The 22520-nt window shown below is 40.1% G+C and overlaps 1 protein-coding gene across 1 annotated transcript in view; it reads left to right on the top strand.

Moving 5' to 3' along the window:
• Nucleotides 1-244: 244 nt before the first annotated feature.
• The window catches only part of Hpgds (hematopoietic prostaglandin D synthase), a 53066-nt gene continuing 30790 nt past the window's right edge, over nucleotides 245-22520 (top strand). Inside the window, exons 1-2 of the mRNA XM_074041378.1 lie at nucleotides 245-396; nucleotides 14466-14606. Of these exons, the coding sequence (XP_073897479.1) occupies nucleotides 14474-14606 (133 nt within the window). The 5' untranslated portion in view covers nucleotides 245-396; nucleotides 14466-14473. The remainder of the gene's footprint in view (nucleotides 397-14465; nucleotides 14607-22520) is intronic.

The raw sequence follows: 22520 nt of genomic DNA, 5'->3' as shown, positions 1-22520 counted from the left end.
GAAGACAAGCCCTGTGCCTATCTGAAGACATGCCTAACAAGAAGACTTGACTGGACTCGTGTCCTCTCCTTCTCCAGGTGTGGGACTTACAATAGGCACACACACATAGCAATTGGCACATGTAGGCACCTGTAACTGTGACTTTGCCCTGGCTGCAAATATGTTGGATTATTTACACACAGAGTGCTTATAAAATGCCAAGAAAAAACAGAAGTCCTTGCAGGTCAAACTGTTGGTTGTGCACATTTCAGCTAAGAAATGAAGGAAGATGTTAGGTGGAAGGAAGTCTCCTTGTGTCTCATTGGTTAGTGACCATCACTTACTCATCATATAAGCCCACAGTGAGGTCACAAACCAGACACAGAAGACCTGGGACTCCACAGAAACACAGCACAAGTAAGTGATATTGTTGAACCTCTACAAAGATAGTGAGACCTTCTTCACTCGTTAGGGCTTTTTCTTACTACCTTCATATCCTGCTTGTGACCATCTGGTGATCTGTTTTCATCATTTTATGATCTCCTCTCACCCAGGGATTCCTTATATTTATGACTTTGTGGAAATCAAAAGGTAATTTCTAAAAGAAATATAGGTCACCTCAAGTGGAGTTTTAAGTGAAAAATATACTCAGTACTGGAAAAATCCTGTCCTAACCAGAGTTTGTGACTTTTTTTCAGAATTTTCCCAAGTGATTTTTCCATATGAAGGTACTAGAGAATTTTTCTTTCGTGGCCTTTTCCCTTTTAACCTCAGATGTTTTATTTTTAATATAGTTGTTTATTTTAAGACACATTTTGTTGAAATGTCTCCATGTTTAGCCAAGAATTACATTCTGTCATTATTTGGTTTTAAAGGTAGTTTATCCCAGACCAGAAATTTGAACTCAAAGCTCCCACAGGGTATTTCAGTTATTCCTCTTGCTCCAGTTTCATTGCAAGACAAGCATTTGAAATGACATTTAGTTGGTATTTGATAGGAAAATAGGATACCAGCTTACTGATTCAAAATTAAATATCCAGTGTTTGATTGAAATCAGTAATTTACTCAGTTAACGAAAGTTCCTCAGTTTTTCTCTTGGGCTATGATTTAACCCTTAGCTGGTAACTTTTCTAGGCTGTGGTAGAAACATACAGGGACATTGTGAAATGAGGGAAATCAGCATTCTAGCAAGGGCAAGACCCTGAGTTCAAACCCCACTACCACCACAGACAAACAAACAAGACCCCATTCCAAAAGTTCTATCCCCCTTTCAGTCAGATATCTTCTTAACAAAGGTATCTGACATAGTAATTAAATATGAGTCTCCTTTGCCTGAGAATTGAATTTGAATTATCATCTATCTTTGTGTCATACAAACTAGAATTTGTGAACTCTATTTTTACTGTGTCTTATAGCAATGTAAAAATATCAATTTAGTCAAAACAAAACATCAACTAAGTCAAAATTAAATAGTTATAATGATAATTTGTATTTTATCAAAATGTTAAAATTGCTTTTGTGGTTGAATTCGCCTATATTTTTTGGTTAACCAGCTAAAAACTAAATGTTATATTTAGTAAAAAGAGCTATTAGCCTAGGAGAAAGGAAGTATCCAAATTAGAACTATTCAACATTATTATTACTCATATAAAATATTTAATTTCATAACAAGTTTAACATATACTAAAAGTTAAGTCTTCTGTATTTATGGCTCTGTTCTTATGAATTTATATGTAGAAGTTTTTAATTCAGGGTATTTATTAGTCATTCATTCATGTGTCCTTTGAGAAACTGCGTATGTTATTTTTCAAATAATTCTAAACAGCCTTTTATCTATCTGCTAAATCAGGAAATTTACATGGAGGAAGAAAGCCAGTAGTTAGTTTTAGGTATAAAGGTGATCAGTCAACTTTTTTACTTCATGGTTGTGTATTATTTCAGTAAATATGTGCAGTTTTCCTGATATGGGATTCTCAACACAGCGTGAGGATAGAGGGCTAAGAGATGAAGCTATCAGGAAATAAGAGACCAGAGTGGCCTGGAGTTCTCCTGGCATTCAAATCAGTTAGTCAAATCATAGCCAAATAACCTGGATGTTTTTTTTGTGCAGATCAGAGTCTAATTATGTACACTTTTCCTCCATTCTCTCAGAACCATGTTAGTCTAGTTCCAGTAAGTTTCCACTGAAATGTCACGTTCACATATGTGAGGTTCTGTTTCAAGACTCCCTATGTCTGTCCTGAGCTAATGCCACACTGCCTTGGTTGCATGGTGCTTTATGTAAGTCTTACTGAATGGTGGCCCAAGTGCTCCCTTGTGGTCTCTAAATTTCTGAATTTGTTTTGACTATTTGGGTCCTTGGTGTTTCCACTTGAAATTTAGAATCAGGTTTACAGGAAGAGTCTCTTGGATTTTAAATATGAGTAACCATCTTGAACGCAAATAAGTCCAGTATTTTTTTTTTTAAAATATGGTACTGGGGCTTGAGCTCAGGGCCTCCACCTTGAGCCACTCCACCAGCCCTATATTTGTGAAGAGTTTTTCAAGATAAGGCCTTGACAACTATTTGCCTAGGCTGACTTCAAATCATGATCCTCCTGATCTCTGCCTCTTGAGTAGCTAGGATTACAGGCGTGAGCCAACAGCACCTGGCTCTCTATTCCTTACATACGTTATTTATTGTTACCTTACTTTATTAAATTAATAAGTCTGTTCAGGGCTGTGTGGAGTAGAATAATGGAGTTCTTGTATTTCCTGAGTTAAGGAAAAGGAGTTTAGGGGTGGTGGAGTGGCTCAAGTGGTAGAGCGCCTGCTTAACAAGTATGAGGCCCTGAGTTCAAACTCCAGTACCACCAAAATAAATAAATAAATAAAGTTTATTGGTCACATCATGTATAACATTTGCTCTGAAGTTTTGGTAAAGACTGGTTATAGAGTTAAGATGTTTTCTCTGATTCTTGGTTTGCTATCAAGTTTTTAGTTTTTTTTTTTCTTAAGAGTTTTGATCACAAATGAGTGGTAAAATTTTTAATGCTTTTTAAGTCATTTATTTAGTATCTACTGAGATGATAAGTTGCTGTTTTTCTCTTTTAACCTTTAATGCAGTTCATTATACAGATGGAAGTTTTGATACTGAAATCTTTGCATTCCTGGGATGAATCCTATCTTGCCATTATATTTTATTCCTATTCATATACTACTAAATTTGAATAGGCTAATAATTTGTTTATGATACTTACGTCTGTGTTTATAAGTGTGAGTCATCTATAGCATCCCTTTTTAATGGCTGACTTTTCCCCATTTTTCTGCTCTCTGAAACTATAAAAGATAAGAATCTGGAGAGGGTGAATTCAGTTGATATATTGTAAGAAATTTGATAAATGTCACAATGTATCCCCAGCACAACAATAATTTAAAAAACAAAAAATAAATAAAAATAAAAGGTAAGAATCACCTTTCCCTTGAAGATTTAGTAACTCTCATCTGTACAACCATCTGATCCAGTGTCTTTGATGGGTACAACTAATTCCCATCTCATTTTTTTTTGTTGGTTATTGTTAAATACAGCCTTTCAATTTCTTTTTGATTTGATTGTATTTGCTTATATAATTCTCAAAATCTTTCCATTTAAGTTTTCAGAGTTATTGGCATAGATTTATTTGTAGAGTTAGCTTACGATTTTTAAGATGATCCCTTTTATTGAGTATATTAATTATTTGTGACCTTTCCTATTTTTTCCTCCCAGCAGTTTTGATTCTGTTTTTATTTTATCAAAAAAGTTGTCAGGGGCTGGTTTCAAGCAGCCCATCCTTCTGCTCCTCACTTTTTGTGGGAGACTTTTGATCAACTTTTGGACTTTTTTTTTGTGTGTGTGTGTGTGTGTGGCACTGGGGTTTGAACTCAGGGTTTCATACTTGCTAGGCAGGCACTTACTGCCTGAGCCAATCTGCCACCCCTTAACTGACTTTTGTACCAAGGAGCTAACCTCCCTGCTGGCTGCTGCCTACCTGAGAACTGCGGGTCCTGCTCAAGTTCTTTTGGCCCAAGCTATGTTTCTCTTGCTTTTGAGCCTAACCATATATTTTTCAGCTTTTCTTTTTATATCTAAAATTTCATTTGTATGGTCTGGCAGCAGGGTGGGTTTACCAAATAACATGATCTTGGAAAACTGAGTTCAATAAAATCAGCCAAACCTGGACCATAACCTTCATTGTGGGGAAGAATCCCCTACCTTTTCCCTTCCCAACCTCCATTCTCCATTATTCTCTTTCTTTCTTTTTGCAAATACCTTATAAAATGTAGAAAATGTTTTTAGCTGCATCTACCCTTATTTATTTTTCATGTCATAAAAATGTACACATATAACTTGAAAAGCAAAGGTCTCCAAGTTTGGAATTTTGTTCCTGTAGGATGAGAAACCACACTTTTACTCAGTAGGAAATGTAATTTTGCAAATAACTACAGGAATGTGTTATACTGGAGCAGCTTCATTGAGTTATAACAGTTGAAAGAATGTTCTAGAGGAAAGATAAGCATTTGTCAGATGTTCTTGGACATCTGCCAAAGCTTAGATTTTAAGATAAGTTTGCAGAGAAATTTAAATATCTACCAACCTATTCTCATTTTAAATGCTTTTTTTTACTTGAGTTAAATACAACTCAAAATAGCATAATTTTAATAACAAATAACAACCCCTTTGTACAGAGGCACTGATATGTGATATTAGACTGAGAAAAAGGTTTATGTTTAATTTTTAATGTTGATTAAATGGACACACACATCAGTACACACACTTAATGTTTATAAGGAAATATATTTCTTTGAGCTGTGGAAACTGACCTATGACAGAAAAAAAAAACTATAAAAATTGATATAAAATGTTTTTTAAAGCCAGGTGCTGGTAGCTCACACCTATAATCCTACACACTCAGAACGCAGAGATCAGGGAGATCTCAGTTTGAAACCTGCCCTGAGACCCTATCTTGAAAACACTATCACAAAACAGGGCTGGTGGAGTGGCTCAGGTGGTAAGAATGTCTGCCTAGCAAGTGTAAGGTCCCGAGTTCAAACTCCAGTGCTGAAAAAGTCTGATAGAAACTATAGCAAAGAATGACACTTTCCTCAGTCTTGGGGTCTTTTGAGATTTTAAAACAAATAGATCAAGGAATGATAACAGTGATTCTTTGGTGTTTTATTTATTTATTTTATTCATTTATTCACATGTGCATACATTGTTTGGGTCACTTCTCCACTGTCCTCACCCTCTTCCCCCCAAACCCCCCCTGGTTTCCAGGCAGAACCTGTTCTGCCTTTATCTCTAATTTTGTTGAAGAGAAGACATAAGCATAATAAGGAAGACAAAGCGTTTTTGCTAGTTGAGTTAAGGACAACTAATACAGAGAGATTCCTAGCATTGCTTCCATGTGCAAATGTGTTACAACCCAAGTTGATTCATCTCTAACTGATCTTCACACTGGTTCCTCATCCCCTTCTCATATTGACCTCTGTCACTTTAAGGTTTCTGTATTAGTTCCTCTGGAGTGGGGACATCAAACGCTTTCATGTTTTGGGTTTTCTACCTATTCCTATATCTCCTGTATGTGCTCTCCCCTTGTCATGTGATCCAAGTCCAACCACATTGCTGCATTTGCCCTAGATCTAAAGTCCTCATATGAGGGAGAACATACGATTTTTGGTCTTCTGAGCTTGGTTGACCTCACTCAGAATGGTGTTCTCTAGTTCCATCCATTTACCTGCAAATGATGAGATTTCATTCTTCTTCATGGCTGAGTACAATTCCATTGTGTATAACTACCATATTTTCTTGATCCATTTGTCAGTAGTGAGGCAGCTTGGCTGTTTCCATAGCTTGACTATTGTGAATAGTGCTGAAATAAACATGGGTGTGCAAGTGCCTCTGGAGTAACCTGAGTCGCATTCCTTTCGGTATATCCCCAGGAGTGGAATTGCTGGATCATATGGCAGATCTATGTTTAGATTTTTACAAAGCCTCCAAATTTTTTTCCAGTGATTGCACTAGCTTGCATTCCTACCATCAGTGTACAAGGGTTCCTTTTTCCCCACATCCTTACCAACACCTGTTGTTGTTGGTGTTTTTGATGATGGCTATTCTAACAGGGGTGAGGTGGAATCTTAGTGTGGTTTTGATTTTTATTTCCTTAATGGCTAGAGATGGTAAGCATTTTTTTGTGTGTTTTTTGGCCATTTGAATTTCTTCTTTTGACAAAGTTCTGTTTAGTTCAGTTGCCCATTTCTTTATTGGATCATTGATTTTGGGAGAGTTTAGTTTTTCGAGCTCCTTGTATATTCTGGTTATCCGTCCTTTGTCTGATGTGTAGCTGGCAGATATTTTTCTCCCACTCGGTGGGTGGTCTCTTCAGCTTAGAGACCATTTCTCTGTTGTGTAGAAGCTTTTTAATTTTATGAAGCTCCATTTATCCATTCTTTCTCTTAGTTGCTGGGCTGCTGGGGTTCTACTGAGGAAGTCCTTGCCTTTAACTATTGCTTCCAGAGTGTTTCCTGCTCCTTCCTGTACTAACTTCAGAATTTCGGGTCTGATATTAGGTCCTTGATCTATTTTGAGTTGATACTAGTATAGGGTGATAAACATGGATCTAGTTTCAGTTTCTTGCTGATGGATAACCACTTTTCCCAGCAACATTTGTTGAAGAGGCTGTCATTTCTCCATAGTATATTTTTGGTACCTTTGTCAAAAATAAGGTGAGTATAGTTGTGTAGATTCATATCTCTGTCCTCTATTCTGTTCCACTGGTCTTCATGTGTGTTTTTGTGTCAGTACCATGCTGTTTTTATTGCTATTGCTTTGTAATATAGTTTGAGGTAAGGTATTGTGATACCTCCTGCATTGCTCTTTTTGCTGAGTATTGCCTTGGGTATTCACGGTCTCTTTTGTTTCCAAATGAACTTTAGAGTAGATTTTTCAATCTCTGTGATGAATGTCATTGGGATTTTGAGGGGAATTGCATCAAACACGTAGACTGCTCTTGGTAGTATAGCCATTTTTACTATGTTGATTCTACCAATCCATGAGCACGGGAGTTCTTTCCATCTTCTGTAGTCTTCTTCAATCTCTTTCTTCAGGGGTTTGTAGTTCTCCTTGTAGAGGTCATTCACATCCTTTGTTAGGTTTACTCCTGGTATTTAATTTTATTGTGAATGGAATTATTTTCATTTATTCCTTCTCAGTTTGTCTGTTGTTGGTGTATAGAAAAGCTAATTTTTTTTAAAGTTGATTTTGTATCCTGCCACCTTGCTGTAGCTGTTTATGGTGACTAGGAGTTTTTGTATAGGGTTTTTTGGGTTTTAAAGTATAGGATCATATCATCCGCAAATAGGGATATTTTGACAGTTTCTTTACCTATTTGTATTCCTTTTATTTCTTCTTCTTGCCTAATTGCTCTGGCTAGGAATTCCAGTACTGTGTTGAATAGGAGTGGGGAGAGTGGGCAGCCTTGTCTCATTCCTGATTTTAGGGGAAATAGTTTCAATTTTTTACCGTTAAGTAGGATGTTGGCTGTAGGTTTGTCATATATAGCCTTTACAATGTTGAGGTACTTTCCTTCTATTCCTAGTTTTCTTAGAGCTTTTATCATGAGGTGGTGTTGGATCTTGTTGAAGGCTTTTTCTGCATCTATTGAGATGATCAAGTGGTTTTTGTCTTTGCTTCTATTAGTGTGCTGTATTTCATTTATAGATTTGCATATGTTGAACCACCCCTGCATCCCTGGGATGAAGCCAACTTGGTCATGGTGGATGATCTTTCTGATGTGTTGTTGAATTCGCTTTGTGATTATTTTATTGAGGATTTTTGCATCAATGTTCATAAAGGAAATTGGCTTATAATTCTCCTTTTTGGATGTGTCTTTGGTTTTAGGATGAGAGTAATATTGGCTTCATAAAATGAGTTAGGTAGTGTTCCTTCCCTTTCTATTTTGTGGAACAGTTTAAGGAGGGTTGGTATTAGTTCTTTAAAGGTCTGATAGAATACAGCAGAGAATCTATCAGGTCATGGACTTCTCTTTTTTGGGAGACTATTGCTGCTTCAATTTCATTTTATGTTGTAGATCTCTTCAGGTAATTAATATACTCTTGGTTCAGTTTTGGATGGTCGTATCTAGAAATATGTCCATTTTTTCAAGATTTTCAAATTTATTAGAACATAGATTCTCAAGGTAGACTCTGATGATTTCCTGGATTTCTGTGGTGTTTGTTGTTATCTCCCCTTTTGCATTTCTGATTTTACTGATTTGGGTTTTTTCTTTCCTCATTTTAGTCAGGTTTGCCAGGGGTCTGTGAATCTTATTTATTTTTTTAAAGAACCAGCTTTTTGTTTCATTGATTCTTTGTATTTTTTTTGTTTTTATTTCATTGATTTTAGCCTTTATTTTTATTATTTCTCTCCTGCTTGTTTTGGGATTTTCTTGTTCTTGTTTTTCTAGGGGTTTGAGATGAAGCATTAGGTCATTGATTTGAGATCTTTCTGACCTTTTAATATATGCAATTATGGCTATAAACTTTCCTCTTAGGACAGCCTTTGCTGTCTCCCATAGATTCTGGTAGGTCATGTTTTCATTTTCATTAGCTTCCAGAAACCTTTTAATTTCCTCTTTTATATCATCAATGACCCATTGATCATTGAGCAATGTGTTGTTCAGCTTCCAATTGTTTGCATGTTTTTTACTGTTGTTTTTGTTGTTTATTTCTAGTTTTTTTGCATTGTGATCAGATAGAATGCATGGTATTATTTCTATTTTCTTATATTTGCTGAGGCTTGCTTTGTGCCCTAAGACAGGGTCTGTCAGAGCCAACAATGGGACCTTGCCTGTGTGAGTTGGTATCTGGCCTTGTGAGAAAGCCAGATATCCAGAAAAACAGTATTCAAGGTTCCCAGATGGCTTCGTGTCCTTCAGATGTAAATAAGAAAGTTATGCTGACTGTGTGCTTCTCCTGCTTCTCTGTTCCTGTTTTAAAGGAGACATAACAAAGTTAATTTTGACTGTGCTTCCCTGTGCTGATGTAACCTTGACACATAATACTTGGCATGCTTTTTATGACCAGATGCTCTCTGTGAAAAAGTTTATAAAAATCAATGTAAAGACTCAGTAGTCCCCTCATCTCTTCCAGCTTCGGTCAACCAGGTTCTGCTGGTAAATGGCATTACAAGGATCAATTTTGGAGAAGGTTCCATGAGCTGCTGAAAAGAATGTATATTGTGCAGAAGTTGGATGAAATATTTTGTAGACATCAGCTAGGTCCATTTGATCTATGGTATGATTTAGTTCTAGAATTTATTAATTTTTTGTTTGGATGGCTATCTATTGCTGATAGGGCAGTATTAAAATCTTCCACTACCCACTGTGTTGGAGTCTATGAGTGGTTTTGAGTCCTTTAGAATATGTTTGATGAAATGGGGTGCACTGACATTGGGTGCTTATAGGTGGATAATTGTTATTTCCTTTTGGTGTATTTCCCCTTCTATTAGTATGGAGTGTCCTTCTTTATCTTGTTTTATCAATGTAAATGTCAAGTCTATTTTGTCTGAGATAAGTATTTCTATCCCTGCCTGTTTTCTGGAGCCCTTGCTTGGTAGATCTTCTTCTAGCCTTTCACTTTCATCCAGTGCTTGTTTCTGTCGATGAGGTGGGTCTCCTGTAGGCAGCAGATTGTTGGATCTTCCTTTTTAATCCAGTTTGCCTATCGGTGTCTTTTGATGGGGGAATTTAGTCCATTAACATTCAGTGTTAGTATTGATAGGTATGTGGTGATTCCTGACATTTAGTTTTCTTTGTTGTTTAAGGGTTTGATTGTGTGCAGCTGAATCAATGTTACTCTACTTTTTTGCCTTTTCTTCTCCTGTGGTTTGGTACTGCCTGTCCTTTCATGGTTTTGTTTGCTTTCACTTTCTGTGTGCAGAATTCCTTGAAGAATCTTTTGTAGTGGTGGCTTGGTGGTCATATTTTGTTTTAGTTTCTACTTATCATGGAAGACTTTTATGCTCCATCTATTTTTGAATGATAGTTTTGCTGGGTAGAGTATCCTAGGGTTGAAGTTATTTTCATTCAGTGCCTGGAAGATCTCACCCCAAGCTCTTCTTGCCTTTAAGGTTTCCGTTGAGAAGTCTGCTGTGATTTTCATGGGTTTACCTTTGTATGTTATTTGTTTCTTCTCTCTTACAGCCTTTAATATTCTTTCTCTATTCTCTGTTCTTGTTGTTTTAATGATAATATGTTGTGGGGTAGTTCTATTTTGGTCAAGTCTGTTTGATGTCCTGGAGGCCTCCTGTACCTGAATGGGCATAGTTTTCTCTAGATTTGGAAAATTTTCATTATTTTGTTGAATATATTATGAATTCCTTTTGCTTGCACCTCTTCTCCTTCTTCAATACCCATGATTTTCAGGTTTGGTCTTTTGATGGAGTCAGTGAGTTCTTGCATATTCCTTTCACAGGTCTTGAGTTGTTTAACTAATAGTTCTTCAGTTTTTCCTTTAATTTCCATTTCATCTTCAAGTTCTGAGATTCTGTCTTCTGCTTGTTCTAGTCTGCTGGAGTGGCCTTCCATTTTGTTTTATATTTCTGTTTCATTCTTTTTTCTGAGGTTTTCCATAGCATGGGTCAGTTCCTCTTTAATATTGTCAGTTTTCATCCTTAATTCATTCATCTATTTTGGTGTTTTCTGATTCACTTTGGTGTTTAGGGCTCCTATGATTTAATTTATTTGTTTTTGTGTTTTCTCATATTCTTTATTTTTGTTGTCTTGGAATTTCTTGAGTGCCTCTTGTACATTTTGGTTGATCATGTCTAGTAACATCTCTGTGAAATTCTCATTGATTTCTTGAAGAATTTCTTCTTTCAGGATGTTCTGTGTGGGCTTCATTGGGTTCCTTGGTATAGTTTATCTTTGTTTTGTTGGAGTCTGGATCTGGGTATCCATTTTGTTCACTTCCCTCTGAGTCCTGTACTAATTTATTTTGGGGGAGAGAATGGTTTCCATCCCTTTTTTGTCTTCCCATCATTACACTTGGTACTGTTTCTGTCCCTGTTCTGTGTGTAATTTAGTATTAGCTAACTTACAATAGTAAAACTAAAAAAACCAAGGAGAAAAAAGAAAAAGAAAAAGAAAGAAAAAAAAAACTGGAGAACCAAGGAAATCAACAGGGATAGATGGTGGATAATCAAATAGTGAACAAGACAAACAAACACTTAAAGAAAAGAAAAAAGAGAAAAAAAATCCCTGGTTCAGGAACCGTAGAATTTCAATCTTAATAGTTCTGGTGTTACTCCTTTAGCATCCAGTCCTGTTTGTCTGCATCTCCTAGGCAGGTTTGGAGCCGGTGTCTGGTGGTGGTGGAGCCCTCCTGTGGTGGGTGGCAGGCAGTGGCCCGGTGGCAGTGGGGTGGGGGTAGCAGCCCGCTTGTTCTTTTAGTGTGACGCGACATGGAGAAGACTTCCACAGGCTAGGGGTTAAGGGTGTTGAAGTTTCAGCTCTCTCTGGTGCTTTTCCTCAGCCAAGTGTGTCTCCTGTGTGTCAGCAAGGTCCCTGATTCCTGGAGCTCCCACAGTCTGCTGGTGTTTTATTGATAAGAATGATCCCTTAATTATGATTACATAAAATATTTTCTTTTTTCCCCCAGAGGATCTTCGTTACTTGAAATTTTCATTTACTATTTTTGTGATCTCATAACTTTCACGCTGTCTATTTGCAAGCTCAATATTTGTAAGTCACTTGGAAGACAGACCCATTGTTGATGGGTAGTTACTTTTGTGCTCCAAATTTGAGCTTTTTTATGTGAATGTTTCTCCTGTAAATATTGGATTTTTTCATTAGTTTACTCTGGTCAGTTTTCTCTTCTGAGCACATTCCCAGAGATGTGAGGTATCCCTGTCACTCGAGCAGGGGACTTGAACTGGCAGGACATAGAATGTTTGGGGGTGGCCCTTGGCTTCTGTCAAGAAGCACCAGCTCCACTCCACAACCTTTGGATGTGGAAAACCAGGGGCCAGTGACATGGATTTGCTAGGAGTTTCCATTGTGGTGCTTCCTGTGCCTGGACCAGGTGTAGGTAGTCACTCAGACAGTTATTTCTGGATCACTCTCTCCTGGTTTGCTCCAGGAATATATGAACTTGAGGTCAAGACTCAGCAATCTAGAATTTTAATATTTGCATTTGATGTTTTATGTGATGTGATTTCATACAGAACTTTCTTTTGAGATTTGAGTCAACTTTTTTTTTTTTTGGTGTGTGAGGGGGTGTTGTACTGGGGTTTGAACTCATGGCCTCATGCTTGCTAGGCTGGTGTTCTACCACTTGAGCCATGCCCCAAGGCTCTTTTTACTTTTGTTATGTTTTTGGATAGGATCTAGCATTTGCCCAGGGTTGGCCTCAGCTAGAGATCCTCCTACCTACACCTCCTTCTTAGCAGGGATAACAGGTGTATACCACCAGGCCTGGCTTGTTTATTGAGATGGGATCTTGCTATATTTTTACTCATGCTGGCATTGTTCTGCACCTCTCAAGTAGCTGGAATTACAGGTGTGAGCCACTAAGACCAGCCCTAACTTTTCTTTTTACCTAATATTTTTTGAAATATTTCCTTAGTAGAAAATAAACTATTTTAACTCACCACTTTAAATGAAGAAGTGTCACTTAATTGCTATAATTATTATATTAGTGTGTTGTACTCAGTGTTTATTCTTGCCTATAGCATGAGTTCAAAGTTATTATTAACAATGGTAATAATAGTTAACTGTTTAGCATTGTGGTAAGTACTTTAATTGTATTACTTCATTAATCTCCACACCCATATTAGCGTCCCTGTTTTTATATTTTACTTTGGCAGTACTGGGGCTCAAACTCGGCCTCACACTTGCTAGGCTGGTGCTTTACCACTTGAGTCACCCTGCCAGCCTATTTTTTTGTGCTGGGTATTTTCAAGATAGAGTCTTTTGAATTATTTGCCTTGGCTGGTCTCAAACCATGATCCTCCTGATCTGTGCCTCCTAAGTAGCTAGGGTGTCAGGCTTGAGCCACCAGCACCTGGCAGTATCCCTGTTTTTAAAAGTGGACTTTGAAATGCAGGAAGATTTTGTAAACTAGTCTAAAGACACAGAGCAATGAGTGGAAAAAACTGAAATCCAAGTGAAAAATATTTTTTTCTCCCTTGCATGATCATTATAAATTTTACCCATTTCACAATAAGTACTTAAAATCATTCACAGTTTATAAACAATGGAAATGAAACATATAAATCACTGAAAACTCACACAATTATAATGACCTACATTTAAGTAATATAGCTGGTATTGTTAATGGTGCCGGTTCAGTCTGTGATCACAAGACTTCCACATTCTTTGTGTCCCAAGGGAAGAATCCATCACAGCAAACTCCATTTACGTGGGTGTAAATGGAGTTTATTAAAAGTTAGGGAAGGGAAGTACAAAGGGGGCACATGGCAGGGCCAGGTGGAGGCTAAGAGAGCATACTTCCCTTCCCCAGGTACTTTTAAAACCTATGCTAACCTATGGAAAAAGGGGAGGAATCAGGTGATTTCCTTTTAATAATCAATGAGTGAGGAGAGCAATGGACTGTTCCTGATGAGGTGAGGGCGGTTCCTGAGCCAAAGCATGGTTAATCTAAGATGTAATATTTTTCTATGGGTCCCGAACTTTCCCTAATTTAGCCTACCTCAGTATTAGCAAACTTTATGAAATGTAAGAGAAGTTTGCTTTCTTCCTCTACAGAGGGATAGAGGAATAGGGTCACCATTACCCCATCCCAACAGAGGTCCCAAGAGAGGATATTTTTTAAGGTGCAAGCAACCACAAAAAATCCCCAAAGAATCAAGCAACCCCAAAGAATGGGCGCGGGGAACATAGAGCAAGCTTCCCTAAGCCTTTGATGCCTGGAGGAAAGCTCCAGTGAGAAAAAGGAGGATGATGGGTGGGATGGGCCCAGCATGGTCACATTCTTCTGTGTGAATTCTGCCACTATCATCCTACCAAACTATCTGGACATTCTGAGCTGTGTCAGCAGACCAAACACAACATCAAAAGGGCAGAAACACCTTAAAATGGAAATTATTCATTCTTTGAGATGCTCCCTTAATCTGAATATTTTTCTAAATAAAACTTAGCAAATTTTAAATTTAAAATTTGAATTTGTTTACTTCATTGGAATGTTCTAACTGGTTGTGAGAGGGAGAGGGAGGAGAGAGAAGCCAAAAGGACAGGGAGTGAGAGGGGAGAGGGACTGAGAGGATCTTATTTCTCTCAAGTTTCATATGTTATTAAATGATGATTTACAGTGTTTTTTATTTTTTTAAATCCTCTCTACTATCTCTGGTAATCTCACAAGATGCTATAAAGTTTTCAATATTTCACCATAGAAAAATACTGAGACATCTCTAGAGGGATGTTAAAATATCCTTTCCCTTTTTCTCTTTCCAGAATCCACCATGCCAAACTACAAACTTACTTATTTTAATATGAGGGGGAGAGCAGAAATTATTCGTTACATTTTTGCTTATCTGGACATAAAATATGAAGATCACAGAATAGAACAAGCTGACTGGCCTGAAATCAAGCCAAGTAAGTAGCACAAACAATAGTTCATGAATATACTTACTTAACCTTTTGTCTATCCTCAGGGAAATGAAAAACAGGTTTTTCATTTAAATTGAGAAGCAGCAGTTGAAGCAAACTAAATAAATGCCATGTGACTCAGCAAATTTTCTACAACAGGAGAAAACACAAATCTAGCAGAAAGAGAACATAAAGATGAATCAGTAGAGAGCACTGTCAGAAGAGTTGACATAGATGCGGGACATAACATTGTTTCTGTTTTATAGCTGGGAATTAAAGTGCATAAGGATTTTTCAGGTTTCCCAACCCTGGCAGGTAATGGTGAGTTTCGAACCCAAAGGTGAAAACTCATAGGACAAAGAAATCAAGCTTGACTATGACAGCATAAAGTTATGGAAGTTAGAAAGCAGGTCAAAGAATGGAAAATGAAAACTGAATTACTCCAGAGATTCTGTCAGTGAAATGATCCAGCTCTCTGTTGGCTGGCCCCTTCCATGCACTCTGAATGTCCAGTTAGCCTTTATTTCTTTGCCACTTAAGAATGGCAAAACAAAAATCAATGGATATTTGAGAAAAGCCTCCAATATGAAACATACTTAAGCAAAGAAACCAAGATGATTTAGTGAGAAAAAGAAACCCTTCAAAAATATTGTGAAATCCTCAGAGAGAAAAGATATTCTATACATGAAACAAGAACAGGGTACTGCAAAAGGGCTGTTCACTGCAGGCAAAAATATAATACAAATAAATCAGTAAAATGATGAAAGTAATGAAATCCCCCAGAAAGTACAACAGAAGACATGGAAAGAAGAAGGAAGAGGAGGAGGAAGAGGAAGAGGAGAAAAAGAAACATGAGTAAAATTAAAGACCAGTCAGTATAGGAGGTCCAACTTCCAAATGGAATAAGGAACAGAAAATGATAAAGGGAGACAAAATTTTAGAAGAATCTTCTCGCACAATAATGCAATCTGGGGCAGAGGAAAGGCGCAGGTTAGGTTCAGTATCCATCCCTAAAAAATATTGCTTTAAATTTTGTCTCTTTATGGTTTTTATAATTGGTCTTAGACTTATTTTAATTCATGGAGAACAGACTATTTCTGCTTTTGCATCCAAATGTTTGCCCAAACTGAATTTAAGACAGCACGTGGAAAAAAAAAAGAGCTCTAGTGGCTGGGCATGGTGGTCCATTTGTGTAATTCTAGCAACTTGACAGGTTGAGATTGGGAGGATTGGAGTTTGAGGCCAACCCAGGCAAAGGGTTTGTGAGACCCCATCTCCAAAATATCCAGAGAAAAATGGACTGGAGATGTGGCTCAAGTGGTAGAGCACCTATTTTGCAGGCCCTGAGTTCAAACCCCAATCATACCATAAAAAATATAAATAAATATATATAAATAAATGCTCTAGTGAAAACAAAGATGTTGCCTGCCCAGTTACCTCCTACACCTGCTTTTCTACTTAGCTAACAGTTTTGGCACTTTCTTGGTTTTCTGATCATCACTGTGAAGTCCAGCCCTACCATCCCACCTGCAACTCTACTCTTTCATTTAGATACTCTACCCATGACCATCTGAGATCTGCCATCACATTGAGATTCCAGGGGCAACTCTCCTCTCTTTTTTGGAGGGTTCATTTATAGCCGCCATCTTGCTTTCTTTACCACGTAAGTAGATGTTCCCTGAACAAGCTCCTGTTGCATCATGATTGCAGTTAATATGTGCTGCCTACAGGGAAACAAGTTCAAGAACATCACAGAGCAAAAGGAGACTATCACCCTGTATTAGGATTCAGATGAAGAGAACCAAATGAATGTATAGCAATTATAAGAGGGATTTATTAAATTGACTTACATGATCAGAATCTGGATAGTCCCATAGTGGCCATCTGCAGGCTGGAGTGCTGGGGTCCCCTTCTGCTTTTCATTCCATCCATGCCCTCAAGCCACCCATGTGCAGGGTGAGACTTCCCCCTCAGTTTCTACCAATGTGCCAGTCATCTCTGGAAACACCTGGAAGTGTGCTCTAATAATTATCTTGGCATCTCTCAATCCAGTGAAGGTGACACCAAGATTGACCATCACAACCCCTATTACAAGTCCAGACATTAAGGCATTTTATCAAGAGCACAATGGCTATTTTGGCTTCCATGTTACACCAAAGCCTCATATTAAGTGTCATTAAATTCCTTACAGCTTTTGACAGGTGCTTCTGTGAAGTGACACCTCTAATAACCTTGGAATTATCATTTTTCCCCCCTGGATCAAATAAAGGATTTCACACACATTTGTTCTCTTAAATTTCTTCTGGTTAAATGCAGATGATGCTTTAATCATTGTCAATTATCCCAAGGTTGGCCCAACCCTTTCAGTAGCTGAAAACTTAACCATCTCACAACAAAACACATCCCATTATCAGTAGTTATAATGCTAATAAAATCATTCTTCCTCTTCAAAGTCTGCAATATTTTTCTACTTTTGGTTCTAGTTTTGCATTTTAGAGCTAGTCAGAATAAGTCAAAATTTTCTTTCATTTGTGACAGGCCCATATTTGAAAATGAATATTGTAAGGAACTGCCAAACAAAGACTGCACCATGTGTAGAAAAGAAAGGTTTACTGGGACACAGACTGCTGGGCTGACTCTCAGGTTTAGAGAGCAGCAGCTCAACTGGATTGGGTAGTGGGTTTTATAGGAGGGACCATCAGGCAGAAGAGGGGGGTATCCTTCCTAAAGAACAGCAAGGCCATTGGCCCCTGTTTGTCAGTGATCACCAGGTGGAACCTGTTTGTCAGTAGGTGGGAATGGGCTGATACCTGTGGTTACTTAAAAAATGGGAAAAGGGGGATGTTTTGTAAGCAGGGGAATTTTGCAAACAGCCATGGGTCAGGGGATCTGGTTAATGATAGCCTCAGGACTTTCTGCCTGTCCTGTGGGGGCCAAGGACCTAACATTTCAGCCTTTTGTTGGTAATATGGGTGCCATTTGATCTAGCTGATTCCTGCAGGGGCATCATTAAGAGGGGGTCTGGAATTTGTGAGGTCCCTGAGAGTAGAGGCTCTCATTTGCAGACAAGGCCATTTGTTGGTAGGCCAGAGAAGGTTGTAGTAGCATCTGGTGGAAGGTCTGTCTGCTGAGCTCCCCTAGGCGATCCTGGAGGTATCTAAAAAGGTAAGGGATAATAAGAAGCAGGGAGAAAATGGCTGCCAAAGGTCCTAATAAGGGTATCAACAATGTGAGCATTGGGAACCAAAATCCAAAGGCTGAGCCTGTGTTAGGCCGGAATATTGTTGCCTAATATTGGAAGTGATGTTTTGGAGAGTTTTGATATTTTCCTCTACCTGCCTGGACTGATTTACATAGTAGCAACATTCCTCCCCAAGGAAGATACATGTCCCTCCCTTTTCAGTGGTGAGCAGGTCTAGAGCTTGCCTGTTTTGGAGAGTAACATCAGCGAGGGAGGAAAGTTGGACTTGGAGAAAACATAAGGCTGCTGAAGATGTTTCAATTGAGGCTGCAAGTTGGTCACCCAGTTATTGAGAGAGAGAGAAATGCTGTGGCCCAGAGCACTCCCGGAAAAATCCCAAAGCTGCGATCAAGGAAGTGAGGCTGATTCCAATTAGGACAAGGATAAATGTTGCCCTTCAGAAACAGTGGGGGGCTGAGGGAGAGAGGATTGTAGCAAACTGCAAATTCAGCATGGGTATAGAGAGCTAGTTGTGGCACCACAAGAACTAGAATGCAAGGACCTGGGGTTCTAGCATTGATGCAGCTATATAATATGGACTGACACTAAAATACGGTGCCAGATGGGCTAGTAAGGGACTCCTGAGAAGTAATAGTTATGTTGGAGGAGCAGGGTATTAGAGAGGAGGCATCCTGCTTTGAGGTGCACCAGCAGGGTCCAGTCAATACTAGAGAATGGAGAGAGGTTGATTGGGGCTTGGGAGAGAGGGTCTGGGGTGTGCAAGTGGTGCTATTGAGGGTTGTATTTGACATGAGAACTGATGTTAGGAGGGGTTTTTGTAAGGGGGCACAAATGAAGCAGTCTGTTTTATAAGAGGTTTGGTTAGTGAAATTGTGAAGAAGAGACAAGGAATCCTTTAAAATCTGGGACCAAGTGATTGGGTGAAGAGCTGAGTCTTTAAGGGTTTTAACCACCTTTTCTAGTTTTGATGAGCTTTCCTGTATTATGTCAATGACAACGTCTAGGGAAGTACTGGGAGCCTGGTCATAGGTTCTAATTATGGTTATTCTTCCCCAAGGGTCCATGACAGTATGGGCATAGATAGTACCCTCCACTCCTTGTTGCCACTTATCGTCCCAGGGATCCTTGATCTCAAATATTACCTGGCCAGACTTTGGCACTCTTTTTAAAAGTTGGCCTGAGGTACCATAGCCTGTCTCTGACCAGTGATAATAGCAGCTCCAATAAGGACAACCTCCCCAATCGGGATCCCTGCAGTATTAGATGGTCTGGTCAGACATAAGACAATGGTATTTAGGTGACTTGCTCATTGTGTCCCTTCTCACATTACAATTGACAGAGCAGGCCTTTGATATATCAAAGGTAAAGAAGATAGAAGATTGGCATCCCTTAGTTGGACAGCAAGTGGAGTTAAGCAGAGGATGTGGGTTTTTATCAGTAGCAAACACCTTGAATTGCCAAGCATAACACAGCCCTGGAGGGGAGGGGGCAGCCTGGGACCTGGGAGATAGGAAGGCAGAAAGGATGAGGAAGTTACTCAGGAATTGAAGGAAGTGAGGTTTTGTGAGAGAGGCATATACACATGGGGCCCAGTGGTACACAAGTGTACTCATCCTTCGTTGTAGTGGGAGAGTCCGAGGTTGGTGGACAATGTTTTATTCTTGAAAGATGTTGCCACTGGGAGATCCCATTGAGCTTGACAGTGGTAGGCATTGTGAGGAAAACCAGATTTGGTCTGGTCCACCGAGGCCACAAAGGAGAGGGTCAAAGGTCCTTCAGGAGGACGAGATCCCTGGTTGAACAGAAGTGTTGACAAGGCCCTCCAAAGGTTGGGGCAGGATCTGATCAGTGTGTTCCCTAAGAAATTGTGTTAGAAGGTTAAGGTAAGGTAAGTAGTCAGCCAGAGGGACTGGGTCTGTTGGCGGAAGATTGCCCAAGAGCAATGGGCAGCCATACATTACTTCAAAGGGACTTAGGAAAGAGGGGCTTCGGGGGTGGCCCTAATCTGCTTTAATGTCAAAGGCAAAAGTTGGGCCCAGGGTAAGTGGAGCTCAATGGAGAGTTTTTTAGGTGTCCCTTAATTATTTCATTCATTCTTTCCACTTTTCCTGAGGACTGGGGGTGATAGGGAATGTGTAGATCCCATGTTACTCCTAGAGTGGAGGAGACAATCTGGGTCACCTTAGAAATAAATGCCAGGCCATTATCTGTTGTAAGGTCTGATGTAGTCCAAATCGGGGGATAATATCCTTAATTAAATGGGTAGAAACTACTTTAGCAGATTCTCCCATGGTAAGGAAGGCTTCCACCCATCCCGAGAAAGTGTGTACTAGAGTTAATAGATACTTAACCCATTTGTGGGCTGGCATGTGGGTAAAGTCAACCTGCCAATCTTCTCTGGGTATACAGCCCCAGAGCTGGTGGGCCAAGAAGGTTGGGGGTGGCTTTAGAGCACCCTGAGGAGAGACCTGGGCACAGGTAGGGATGGAGGGCAGGATAAGGAAGGAATGTGTAAAGAGAAAACTCAGTATATGGCATGAGAGTGGGCCAGTAACTTTGGATGGTGGAGGAGACCTTCCACCCCAACCATGGAGATCTGCAAAGGATATAGCTTACCTGAGAAGTCAGGTAGCACCGAGTAGGTGACTCCCATGTAGGAAATCGGCCTACCTATTACTTGGATGGTTACCCTGGGCTCCTCTGAGGTGATCTTGAAGGGGGCCAAGGTCCCAGGGCCACGTCAGTCTTCTGCCACCAGGCCCAACAGGTCCAAGAGGCCTTCAGTCTGGTGGGAATGGGAGTGAGAGACTGACCTACCTTGTGGAGCAAAGAGGGGCAATGACCCTAGTGTCTGTCTTGGCCACATTGTGGACAGGGTCCTGGTGGCAGGAGAGGTGAAGAGCAGTTTTTTGCCCAGTGTCCCATCTGGTTGAAGCAGGCCCCTGAAGGTGTGTGTTGTCTGGCCTTTCTTGAAGGTGGAGCTGGTCTCAGGGCAGCCTCCAAGAGCTGAGCCTTATGGTGGTCTCAGGCCTCCTCTCGGTTGTTAAAAATCTTAAATGCCATTTTCACGAGATCTCCTTTGGGGGTTGAGGGCCATCCTCTGCCTGCTTAAGCTTTTTCCAAATATCAGAGGAGGATTGGGAAATAAAGTGGAAGTTGAGAATAATTATTCCATCCTTACAGGATGGATCTAGTTTAATATAGTGAATTAGGGTTTCTGTCAGGCACCCCAAGAAGTTGGCAAAGTTTTCAGTTGGGTGCTGGATGACTTCTATAAGCTTATCAAAATTGACCGCCCTATGGGAAGCAGTTTGTAGTCCCACAAGTAGACAAGTAACCATATAATTTCAGGCAGCCAGCATGGTGGGATCTTGGTAGTCCCAATGTGGATCCTCCCATGGCACTGCCATGGATCCCACCGGGAGAGTGAGATCTGTGCAGTGGACATCATCAGCATGTGCCTGGGCCACCAACCAGACTCTTTCCTTTTCATCTGAAATTAGGATAGAGGAAAGGATGACATATGTCATGCTAGGTCATATCATATGCTTGGGTCAGGTATTTCAATTCTTTAATGTAGGAGGCATCATTAGAGAAAGTGCCAAGGCTCTTTTCCATTTGAGAGAGGTCAGTCATGGAAAACGGTACATGGACCCTGATAATGCCATTAGCTCCTGCCACCTCCAGGAGAGGGTACAGATGGGCTGGCTATGTTTGGGAAGAGGTGTGGGAGTGAGTATGGGATGCTGGTGTAGAGGAGAAGGGTGAGGGCGAGCAGGGGTAGAGGGTGATGTTGGTCAGGGGTGGTGTTGGGGGGGTGGCGATGGTGCAGGGTCAACAGTGACCACCATGTAAGGGGAATATGGCAGCAGGGGTTTAGATGAGCCAGCAGGGGATGAGAGATGTGATGTCAGAGCAGTGGGAGGATGGGGTAGAGGAAGGGTTGGGGTAGAGGACTGGTGAGAAGAGGAGCTGGGAGGTGTTGCAAGATTTAAGGAGGGAGGGTCGAGAACGAAGAGAATAAAGCTTGGACATATGGGATTTCAGACCACTTGCCATTGCGGTGGCAAAAATTGTCAAGATCTGTAAGTGTGCAGAAGTCAAAAATACCATTTTTGGGCCATTGGTACTGGTTATCTAATCTGTTGTGAGGCCAAACAGTGTTACAGTAAAAAATTAATTGCTTGGGCTTAATATCTTGCTGGAGGCCAAAGTCACCAAGTGAGCAGAGAATGCATCCCAAGGGAGTGGAACTATCAAAGTTACAGTATGGGGTACCCATGGTGGAGCTGGAAGAGAGAGAGAGAGAAAGAGAGAGAGAGGGAAGGAAGTGGAGGGAGGGAAGGGGAAAGAAAGAGAGAGAAAAAGGGGGACGTGTCACCAGAGTGGATTCCCAGGGGCGGGCATCCCCAGCCTGGGTCACCATTTGTAGAGAAAGCCCAACTTGTTAGCCAGGTGTCCCAGTGCTAAGCAGTGAGCACCCCAGTGGGCCTAGGAGGCATACCTGACATAGCGCTATGATTTCAGTTAGAAGCTAAACAGGCAGCCCTGAGAAGGGTGACACTTACCAAGCCCGAGGAGAGGAGAAGGTTAGGTGGAAAGCGGTGGAAGGTAGGTTAGTGATGGAAGGGAGAGCCGGCAAGGCAGCAAGGTCCAGAATCTGAAGTCTGTAGACACATGAGGTCAATTTAGCAGTCTGGGTCTGGGACAGGGCAGGA

This window comes from Castor canadensis, chromosome 9 (genome assembly GCF_047511655.1).
Source record: "Castor canadensis chromosome 9, mCasCan1.hap1v2, whole genome shotgun sequence".
Classification (NCBI taxonomy): domain Eukaryota; kingdom Metazoa; phylum Chordata; class Mammalia; order Rodentia; family Castoridae; genus Castor; species Castor canadensis.
This window is presented reverse-complemented; position numbering and strand designations above follow the sequence as displayed.